The 12482-nt window shown below is 37.3% G+C and overlaps 1 protein-coding gene across 1 annotated transcript; it reads right to left on the reverse strand.

The window, feature by feature from the left end:
* LOC139431814 (uncharacterized) lies at positions 1–1575 on the reverse strand. Its single transcript, XM_071200002.1, has 3 exons — positions 1561–1575; positions 1359–1514; positions 1–1239 (listed from the first exon to the last, which is right to left on the reverse strand). Exons 1-3 carry the CDS (start codon positions 1573–1575, stop codon positions 1–3), a joined length of 1410 nt encoding a protein of 469 aa, XP_071056103.1.
* Positions 1576–12482: the final 10907 nt, after the last annotated feature.

Consider the following 12482-nt stretch of genomic DNA (forward strand, 5'->3'; position numbering starts at 1 on the left):
TCACGCGGATATTGAACACTGAAAACCATACGGGTTGAAGTTTGATTGTGATTGATTCGACAGTACGCCGGAAAGAATCCATCCAAACGCGGTTTGCTGAGCAATCAAAGAACCATCACTACTTCGTTTAACACCATTTTGAAGAATTTTAGAATATAAACTCACACCAAGAATCAAATCAATTCTTTTTGATGATGAGATATCTGAATCGGCTAACGGTAAATTCAGTAGCTCAATCGGTAACTGAGCAGAATATTTTTGAGGTAAATAAGCGGTTAATTTCGGCAATATTAACGCTTCCTCGTTGAATGAAAGAAATGGATTGAATTGCGAACTTAATTGAACTGTAACAATTCCGTTTGAAATACTTGTACGTTGCGAACCAATTCCGGAAATAGGAATACTTGCTGATTTTCGTGGAAGTTGAAGCTGTTGTACAAGTGACTCGGTGATGAAAGAAACTTCGGATGCTTGGTCAATAAGGGCTCGAACGATGAGGGAATGTCCACGCGATGATTCAATCCGTACTAAAGCTGTAGCCAACAGTACCGGAGCATGAATGTGGTGCGAATGTAAAAGATGATTCGATACGGTTAAGTCATTAGCGGTGATGCTCGGTTGTTCTTGTATGGGCGCGAAAACTGTTCCTGACTTTGAAGGTTCAACTGAAGATTGTATACTAGTTGAAGTTGAGCGTCGTGGCGCGTCGTGAAGAGACGTATGGTGAGATTTGCGACAAACGCGACATCGTTTAGAAACGCGACATTTGTTGACGGTATGTGAACCAAGACAATTGAAGCATAACTTCCGGGATATCACAAAATCCTGCCGTTCTGCCGGGCTTTTTGAAAGGTAAGCCGGACATGAAGAAATGTAATGCGCTGAGTTGCACATAACACAACCATTTACAGGAGAAGAAGCATTATGAGCTTTCACACTAGAGACTTTAGAACCCGTTGAAATGGAATGCACTTTACGGCTAGATTGAAGATTTTCGACAGCTTCCAAGGTGTGAATACGGTTCATCAGAAAGTCCTCAAGCTCATCGAACGTTGACGGATCGCGATGATTTCCAATCGATCTCTCCCATTCTTTAACGGCGTCTGTATCTAATTTTCGTACGATTAAATATACGAGAATATAGTCCCAATGCTGAATCGGACACTTCAATACTTTTAAGGCACCGAAAGCTTCTTTAATTTCCCCGACAAGACGTTTAAGTTCGCTAGACGAATCACTCTTTACGGCACGCGCGGAAAATAAAATCGATAATTGAGTCTCAATTAATAACCGTCGATTTTCATACCGGTCAATCAATATTTGCCACGATCTTGAAAAGTTATTACCCAAGTTATTACCCAATTGGCGTATTTACCGTCGAAGGTTGGAAGATCAATTTTCGGTAAATGACGCGAACGCGATGACGAATAACTGACGTTTGAAAAAACTTTTGTATCAACTTCCGGGGTCGGAGAGAGCGGAAGAGGATTTAAGGGGTCATATACGTTTTTCAACTTAAAAAAAATCGATTTTTTGTTTTATACATATTTTGAAAGTTACATCTTTTACGAACATTTTAAGTCTACAATTGAGTCGATATTTGAATTATTGACGAAGTTATAGCCGTTTGAACAAAACCGGTCGAATAACTCGTTATAACGTTATAACGTGTTACTGTTAAACACCGTGCGAATTTATTTAGTTGGTAATATTTTAGCTTTAGTGCGTGTGTTTTCAATTGATTTCAATCAATTTCAATCAAACGTCAAAAATGCCACGACGCGTAACTGTTGACCGGAAGGGTTCGCGAGCAGATAACAGAAGACCTTCTCGGTCCGTAAAAAGAGTTCCTCCATCAAAAAAAAGAATAGACTCCGAAAAAGCTACGATGAGTGCATCGACGAAAAAATTAAAAGTGGTTAAAGATTGCGAGGTGAGCGTAGACTCTTCTTTCGGCTACCGAATTTTAAACTTTGTCACCGTATTTACGGCTATTAGTGCTGGTGTACAGTGCAAAAAATGTGGTGGTGACGTAAATTTTATGGAAGATGACATTCGGGGCCTTGGATTCAAAATTGTTTTACATTGCGATAAGTGTGATTACGCGTATTCCATCGTGCCCTCAAATAGATAAAGCTTATGAAATAAATAGACGATTTGTTTTTGCAATGAGAATTGTAGGATTGGGGCAATCTGCTATGCGGAAGTTTTGCGGACTAATGGATTTACCAAAACCTGTAGGCCAGTCAACGTACGATGCCATTATACGAAGCATTCACAGTGCTGTAAAAACTGTTAGTTGTGTTTTGATGAAAGAAGCGGTTACTGAAGAAAAAATAGCGACGAAGGAAAAAGGAACCATTGATAATGAAGCTGGAATTGCCGTTTCCGGGGATGGAACCTGGAAAAAGCGAGGCTTCTCTTCTCGTTTTGGCGTGACTACACTTATCGGAATTTTGACAGGGAAAGTTGTAGATATTCTGGTAAAATTATCTTACTGCAAAGCCTGCGAATTTTGGGAAAAAAGAACTAACACCGCTGAATATGAGGAATGGAAACAAGAACATGAGTGTTTCGCAAATCACACAGGCAGCGCAGGAAAAGTGGAAGTGGAAGGAATGCAGGAAATGTTTCAACGGTCCGTAGAACTGCATGCAGTAAAATACCTGCATTATATCGGGAATGGTGATTGTAAGACGTTTAACTGTATTCTAAAAACAAACCCCTATGATATTCCGGTTATCAAAAAAGAGTGTGTAGGTCACGTACAAAAGAGAATGGGAACTCGTCTTCGTGCACTAAAGAAAAACACGAAAGGTCTTGGAGGAAAAGGTAAACTAACGGGCAAATGTATAGACGAGTTGCAGACATACTACGGTTTAGCCATCAGGAGAAATGCGGATTCAATGGAAAAAATGAAAGCAGCTATCTGGGCGACGTTTCTTCATAAAATTTCAACAGATGAAAAACCACAACATGAAAACTGTCCTTCTGGAGAAGATTCGTGGTGCTCCTGGCAACGAGCGTATGCTACCAACACTCTTACTGGCTATAAACATAAGACTGCTCTTCCCCAGAATATCCAAGATGCAATTCGACCCATCTATGAAGATTTGAGCAGAGACGATTTGTTGTCAAGGTCTGTTGGCGGATATACGTAGAATAACAACGAAAGCCTGAACGCTCTTATCTGGAAGATTGCTTCAAAAGAGACTTATTGTACTGCTGTAACTGTTGAAATAGCCGCATACATTGCAGCAGCAGTCTTCAATAAAGGTCACATGAGCCTGTTAACAATGTTGCAGACATTGAATGTGTCTATAGGTAATGCAGCCTATAACATGTGTCAGGAAATCGATGCCCAACGGATTTGCACGGCTGAACTTAGGACGCTGGAAGCGACAAAAGAGAGCCGAATTCGTCGCACACAAAATCGATTACGATTGCTGGACGGTCATACTGTAGATGAAGGTCAGCTTTATGGCGCAGGCATCGCCGATTAGTGGTAAGTAACATTTTTCTACACGTTTACTTTTGCAAAACTTTAAACGTATTTTTCTCAAAACACGACTTTTAAATACGGTGGGCACGATAACTACCTCACCATTTGTCCGATTAACTTCATCTTGTATATACGCGTTCCTCATATGATTCTTTATCGGTTGACGAGAGCTTTTTTTGAAAAGATCAACGATGTTAAATATGATCAAGAAATATAACTCCTTTTTCGATCAAAATTATAACAAGTTTTTCAAAGTACAACCCAAGCGCAATAATTTTTTTTTTTAAATCCCCTCGTTAACCGTGATGTAGGGTCCCAAAGAACAACAAAAGCTCAAAAAATTTTGTTTCAGATCAATTCTAGAAGCTGAACAACACCCACCACTCCTTCCTGCGCGAAAAAGGACGTCCTACCTCAATGCAGTTACAGACGTCATATTTTTCTGTATTTTGTTTTTTGTATGTTTCTCCATTTCTGTAAAACTTAACCTTTGTAATAGAAAAAAAAACAATTTAATTGATCTAATAATTTTCTAAGAATCCTCGGTGGTAGTTATACCATTTTTCAGAATCGATAAACGTATATGACTCCTTAACAAATCAAGCAATGTCCCCTTAGCATCGAAATAAGCTTCCTCACATTCAGAAGAAATGTCCTCGGTGAAATATATCGTATCCGAATACTTGTCGCGATATTGAATTAATTGTTTATAAGCATTATTAAACTCATCCCAATTATAAAAGCTTTGAACAACCCGTTTCATCGGCATTGAACACTTGTTGTGGGCAGTATCCTTCATCCTTAATAAATTTTTGAAAGTTAATAGAGAACTTTTCTGCTTCTTTCTTGTCTTGACTAACGACTGCCTGCAGCGCCTGCGCGAAGCTCGGGCGACTTCGTTGTGTGAAGCGAAGTTTGTTGTATGAATCATGAAATGAACGAACAGGAAGTTCGTTGTGTGCAGCGTTCGCTGTGCGAGGCATCACTGTACATTCATTTTCTTTATAGATGTCAATGAACTCTCTCATAACCTCCTCATATTTTTTTGATGTATTTCGCGACATGTTGAGAAAACTGATGCTTGACTCGAATAAATTAACATACGCATTCATACTTACCTTCGGACTTGCACGAAAAATCATACCTCATCTGATTTATTTCGAGCCGCGCCCGGAACTGAACGCGTGTTACCGTGGTATTTTTTTGTTAAAAGCAGACGGTTGGTTTGAATATGTTTATTTACAGTTATACAGCGTGTCCCGTATCTTCCGCATCAGAGCATTATACGGTTGTAGAATACATTATTCTGAAGCGATCTTTCTAATAAAATTTTTTCGAAATGTTTATAATAACCGCACGGGAACTGTTTAACGACGACCAATAACGGACAACTTTGATTAATCGAAAAAGTTTATTTCTCTTTCCATGACGAATTTATTGGTGAGTACACGTGGGAAACGAGTTATCATCGGCGTAGAGGACCGGCCGAGGGTGGCACCGATTACCTGAGTCTGATTTGCGATCTGCTGATTGGACGAAAAACAGTTCCTTTAAACAGTTCCCGTGCGGTTATTATAAACATTTCGAAAAAATTTTATTAGAAAGATCGCTTCAGAATAATGTATCCTACAACCGTATAATGCTCTGATGCGGAAGATACGGGACACGCTGTATACTAGGGATATTATACTATATACAGATACGGCGAATGACGACCATCAACGGAGAGCGTCGAAGGCAGGTGTCGTTTGAATATGAGACTTGTTTGACGTGTTGGATCTTCTTGACGTTGTACTGTTGTCGCTGTTCGGTTGGAACTGTCTTCTTTTTGCCCTCACCCTTCTTTTAACCCCAAGGGTGGCTAGGGTGAACAAAAGCGCGTTATCCGACCGACGATGGGTTGCTTCGAAAGCCCCGCTCTAATTGGCTGCGACCGATCTCGAACCCCAGGCGAACCGGAGAACGAATTTGACACTTTCTTTGTTCTCCGGGGGTATAAAGGCAGCCACAGAAGCCGTAGCCATCAGTGAAGAAAGAGAAGAGCTCAACAAACAACCGATTACGCCATTTTAATTTCTTTGTATATATTGTATTATAGTGTGTTAAATATAGTTATATTTTAAATTTTTTTATCGATGTTTCAATAATCCGACGACCACTCAAAAGCTCCGTCACGAGTTACTGTTGAGGGTCTAGAGGTAACCTCAGCCGACTTTCCAACCCGGTAACACGCGCTCTCAGTTTTAGGTCCTACACTTACTCGCGAGTTACGACCTGTGCAGCAGGGGGGTGACACGCAATGGTAAAAATTTATTCACGTATATAGTTTTTGTAAGCATTCACAGAGGCGCTGGTAAATTTAAATTTATGATATTTAAAATAAACTGTAAAAAAACAAATAAATGTATATAGTATTAAAAAAAAACTGTAATAAACATGAAATAAATGAAATAATAATAAATAACAATATATATTCAGAACTGTATACTCAACTGCCATCTAGTAGCCCAAGTTAATAGTAATAAATATGAGTAAGATTCTGGGAATACCAACTTCTACGCAGTTTTATAATTGCGTTGTGATTTTATCGTTGTGTTGTATTATCGTGGTGTATTTTATTGTTTGTGCTATATTTGATATTTATTTATTTATTACTTTTAAAGTAATGTCTTTAAAGTCATCGTATGATACATATCTGGTAAGTTTTAACTGGTTTGAACATTATTTAACACCTGTGAAAGTGTTAAGTAATCAAACAAAAAAGGAATACAGGAATAATCTAAAGAATCTTAATTTCCAGAGATGTGCTTATCAGCAATGTGTTACAAATACATTGCCTCCGGAGCAACGTGGAATTATGTTCTGTTTTCCAAGAACGGACGGACTTCGGAGGCAATGGCTTGAAATTTTGGACCGGCGTGAATTTTTTCAACGAACATATAAGCAATTGCTTAACAAAAAGATAAGGGTATGTGCCCGTCATTTCAATGAAAAACAATTTCAGACAATTGCAAAAGAAAAGTTGTTAAGAAACCAATTGCCACATGTTGATAGATTTGGTAAGTTAATATCTCAAGTAACTATTAAAGTACATGTTTATTTTAAATGTTTCTTTAACAATACCAATTAGATGATACGTTAACATCACCAGAGCCATTGGCTTCAACATCTGGACAGATGCCTGATGTAGAGGCACCTACTTCACACCCATGTGGTGTAAAGAGAAAAAATAAAGGTAAATAATATTTTATATTATATTATACATAATATTATAACAATTAAAAAAATAAATAAATAATAAACTGTAATAAACATAATAATTATCTAAAATACATTCCGAATGTTCCCCTAAAATACATATAATTTTATCGAGTAGTATGTAATGAGAAAAAAATTTAATTCTTGATTATTCGTAAATTTATCACCAAACAGATTTTATGAAATAATAGTTATTTATGTACCAAGTCGGCAAAGTGATGCTTTATCGAACGAGTTGAGTTTACGAGTCGAGCGAGCGAGGCGAGTAACAGGCGAGTTCGATAAAGACACTTTGCTGACGTGTTGCATACAACATTTTATCGCCAACCGCAAAATTTTACGATATGCAGATATTCTATTTATCAATATTATGACATATATTATTATCGAAGATAGCAATATGAGTTTCAACAGAAAGAATGCTATGCTTTGGAAACTTAATGAAATCAATTACATAAAGTACATTTGTACAGTACTCCATAAAACAACGGACTGTAAGGGAATATTTGGAAAGAGTTTTAATTTGTAATACTAAATCAAAATTATTTGATATTTAGGTCATTCCGTCCTCAAACAAATGGGTGTGAAGCGAAGGGCCGAATTGTCAACAAAGGAACAAGAGTTCTTGACAAGGTTGACAAGGGCGCAGAGAATTTTAAAGTACACCAGAGGACGTATGCAACAATTGTCAAAACGTCAAAAACTGCTACACGTTGATATCCGTTTTCCGGACACCATAAGTAACATAAAAAACATTCATTGTTTGCCAAAGGTGCTTCGATTATTTATAATAACATTGCTGAGGAATTTTACAAGAACAAAGAAGACTCGGCGCTACAGCAACGAGGAAAAGGCATTGTTTTTGTCAATCTACAAACATGGCCCTCGTTGCTATAGATACCTACAAAAAATCTTATGTCTGCCATCAGTAAGAACTTTGAGGAGGTGTCTCTCATTTTCTCTATCAGCAGTGGTGTTAATGAAAAACTGTTTTGTCACTTGAAGAATATTTCAAGTCAAATGCCGCTGCGTGAACGTTACTGCACACTTATATTTGATGAGATGGACATCGGGAACAATTTAAGTTTGATTGCAACGGACAATAGTTGGCATGTTGAAGGATTTGTGGAGACAGGGACAGAACGAGGTCATAAACTTGCTGATCATGTTTTGGTGTTTATGATTCGTGGCGTTGCGAAAATGTGGAAGCAACCAGTTGCTTTCTATTTTACACATGCAGCTGCGAACCAGTATACACTCAAAGCATTGATCAAGCAAGTTGTACGAGCAGTTCATGAACTTACTGAATTTCGCATCGTAGCATCTGTATGCGACGGCGGCTCGTGGAACGTAGCCGCCTTGCGTAGCCTTTCGGTAGAATGTGGTAGAGAGGGTAATCACTTCGTATACAGTATTGATGGCCACCAAATTATTCATCTTTTTGATGTGCCTCATATGCTGAAAAGCATGAGGAATAATTTGATGACCAAAAATATTGTATTCGAAGGTAAAACAGTCAGGTGGAGCGACATTCATAGGCTGTACGAGTTAGATGGGGATAGTGGAGCATTCAGAGCCACCAAGCTCACGATTGCCCATGTAAACCCTACTAACCGTCAGAAGATGAAGGTAAAACTTGCCGCGCAAGTTTTCAGCCGGTCCACCGCTTCCCTCCTACACATTCTATCGAAGTCAGGCGTTATGGATGCTGCGGGAACAGCGATATTCGTTAAGTTCATGGATGACTTGTTTGATTCAATGAATTCGGTTACTAGCTCCACAAAGCCTTTAGCGTGCCAATTAACTAGAACTTCCCAACATCTCGCATTTTGGGATAGTGCTAGGAGGAAGTTGAATCGTATTAAATTCTATTCCGGTGGTAAGTGTGTAGGAAATCCGCCAACGATCAAGTTACTGTTAGCAACTATAGGCAATGTACGATATTTATGGGATTCTTTAAAGGGGATGGGTTTTGAGCATCTCTCTTTGAGATCTTTAAATCAGGACCCTTTAGAGAATCTCTTTAGTGTTGCAAGAGGGTTATGTGGTGGTAATACGAAACCATCAGCCTCTCAGTTTGTCGATGCTTACAAGACAGTTATTCTTAGTAATACTGCTCGTTGTAGCATTGGGACGAATTGTGAGGATGATGGTGGGGATTTCCTTGTTTCATATCAAATCCTGCTGGACAACGATCCAGCTAACACCACTTCCTCTGACATTCCATCAACTACCTCCGCTCCTTCTCCTTATGATAGCACCACAAAATTGTCAAGCAACATTAAAAGTACCGTATTGTTGTCTGAAGTTGACCTTAATAAGTCAGCTTGTGTTGCAGAGTACTTTATTAAAAAACTATTAAATTATGAGTGTGAGTGTTGCGATCAGTTCTTTCGTTCTGATGGCATATCTGATGTTCATAATTTAATAGTTTTGTCGGATAACGACACAGACGGTAATTTGAATATGAAATATCCTTCGGCGACATTCGTGAATATTATCGCTGTTGCAAAAGAAAGAATTTTTATTAACATTCCAAACATAATCCGCCATCCCAATATTCTATCTCACTTGTCATATTCTGATTTTCCCCAATCCTTTTGCACTAAACATGGTACTGAGATAAGTAAAAGATTATCAACGCATTTAACTTTACTATTACTCAATCACTTTATTAAACTTTGTAATAACAAATTACATAAAACTGACCTTACACCTAACAATGTAGTTGACTCTTTTTTAAAGGATGCTGCTTGAAAGGTTTGAAGGTAGCCTTTATGTATTTTTTTTTTTAATAAATTGGTTGAGTAATACTAAGGATAATGCTTTGAAGAAGGCTTGGGACCATGTTTAATGCAAAAGACTTGGAGTAAACAAAATATGATATGTGAGACAGAATGTTGGAATGATGGATTCTGTTTGACTTTTACATACAATTTTTTCTTTTACAAGAAAGATATTATTCTAATAGTTTAGGTTAATTCACAGGCCGCATGAACGTAAACTCACACGTTATACAAAAAAGCCACCTAAAACAGATAATCAACAATTGGGAGGCCTAAAGGTAGCCTCACTCTGGGACGAACTTCCAGGTCACAGACAAGCGAAGAGAATGATAACTCCGTCGCAAAACTAAACCACAAAGGTTTTATGCCTCAGCAAGGGGGATCTAAGGACGCTCTCAGGTTACCTGACCGGCCATGTGCCCCTAAAATACTACCTCTTCCACATTGAACAAGCTGAGGATCAAACTTGTCGACTTTGCAACGACGAGTCAGAAACTGCTAAACATATACTGTGCAATTGCGTCGCCAGAGGCCGACTAAGGCGCAACATTTTCGGTCAAACTCCTTTGACACCTACCGACATAAACGCTCAAACCCTCAGGGCAATACTAAGGTTTATCAAGGACCTACATTTGCCCTATACCTTTGGAGGGCTAAAGTTACAATAGATCTTATAGGTCGCGCTAACGAGTGGGCCGCTCCCCTCAGCCCGGCAGCAATAATAAATAAGTAAAAGTAGATATACATATAAATTCATTATTTTATTACATGTACAAACGAGCACAATTTATTAAGTAAACTGTTCAATATTCATCTGTTATCTTTCCGATAGCATTTCGTACAGTACATATAAGTTCTTGGTGAGAATAAGTGAAATTAGGGAATAGTAATATGTTTTAATAGTTAACTTTTTATTATATAACAATATATAATGTGTTTTGACACAAATCATCTCATTTTGTTTATATTATCATCGTTATACTACTAATAGAGTATTTATTTTGTTTATGAAACATTTCGTAGAGTACATATGAGCTCTTGGTGAGAATAAGTGGAATTAGGGAATAGCAATATGTTTTATGTTTTAATAGTTAACTTTTTATTATATAACAATATATATAATGTGTTTTGACACAAATCATCTCATTTTGTTTATATTATAATCATTATAATTTTAATAGAGTTTTTATTTTGTTTATGAAACATTTCCTAGAGTACATTTAAGTTCTTGGTGAGATTAAGAAATAGTAGAAAATAGCCATATTTGTTTTTATTGTAACTATTAAATACTTTTTTAATTAAATAAATTGAAATTTAAAAAAAAATTACACCTTGTTTTATTTTTTTTTCTTATTTCAATATTAAATTAAATTTAAATTAAATTTAAAAGTCGTACGAATCACGAATAGTGCCGAACATTCCCGAACATAGCGACACTAGCGCCTCTGTGAATGCTTACAAAAACTATATACGTGAATAAATTTTTACCATTGCGTGTCAGCCCCCTGCTGTGCAGGCAAGTGCTAACACATACCTGCGCGTGTATAGGCCGCATTAGGCCCTCCGCACACGGTCGATTGATTTGCAATCGGAGTTTCAAATCGGTTACAAGTACAACCAGTTTGCAATCAGAAAACAATCCGTGTCCGCACACTAGCGCGACCGTTTCCAGATCAGTTGCAATCAATTGGTATTCTCCGCTTACTAGCGAAGTACATTTTTGTTACGAAGACGGTTTCAGCAAATATGTCAAGTAGCTGTTCTGACGAAGAAGACGTAATTGCTTACAAAAAATTGCTTAAAGGTTATGTCCTAATTTCACTGGATGTAGTTAGTTTGTTCACGAATATTTCTATTTGATTAGTAAAGAGCATTCTAACTGAAAGATTTGATTACATAGTTGAACACTTTGACATAGATGAGGTGGTTTTCTTTGAAACTCTGTCAATCGTCGCCGATAACACGGTTTTCACTTTCGACATGAACATTTACAAGCAAACGTTTGGCGTTCCCATGGGATCACCGATTTCACCCATCCTAGCCCTAATAACTATGGATTACATATTGGATAAAGTTATACCAACTTTGGGTTACCATCTGGATTTTATAAAAAAATACGTTGACGATATCATCCTCGCGGTTCCGGCTGATAAAGTTGATGACATCTTAACCAAATTTAATAATTACAACTCCAACATTCAATTCACAATAGAAAGGGAAAACGAAGGTGGTTGGGTACCATTCTTGGACACGAAGGTGATTAGAAACAAAGATAATGTCATAGAATTTGATTGGTACACTAAACCGACTTTCTCGGGTAGATACATTAATTTTCATTCTTTACATAAAACTAAACATAAAATTAACACCGTACTTGCAATGAAAACACGAATAGAACGGATATGCAATCCGAAATATCAGAAGGAAAACCTGTTAAAATTACGTGATAGATTTATTAAAAACAGTTACCCGAAAAAGCTATTAAATAAGATCTTGTTTTCTATGCTAGATTTTAGGAATGTCACCCAATTGGTTCAGAATAACGACCCAATAAAATACACTAAATTACGGTTTATTCCAGAATTAACAGACAAATTGATAAAAATTTTAAAAGACGCCAATAATATAAACATTAAAATTGTTGAACACTACCCGAATACCGTCAACAATATTTTCACCAAAACTAAGGATAAAGAAGACATAATGTTTACTTCTGGAGTTGTGTACAAAGTACCTTGTAACGATTGTGATAGATGCTATATTGGTCAGACAATTCAATGGTTAAAAAATAGGTTGAGACAACACAAAAATGACATAAGAACAGAAAAAAGAGCGTGTGCGTTAGCACAACATAGTCTGGATAATGAACATCATTTTAACTTTAACGAAACACAAATAATGGACGTAGAACGGAATTATTACAACCGAATATTCCT

The sequence above is a fragment of the Onthophagus taurus genome, chromosome 11 (assembly GCF_036711975.1).
Source record: "Onthophagus taurus isolate NC chromosome 11, IU_Otau_3.0, whole genome shotgun sequence".
Lineage (NCBI taxonomy): Eukaryota > Metazoa > Arthropoda > Insecta > Coleoptera > Scarabaeidae > Onthophagus > Onthophagus taurus.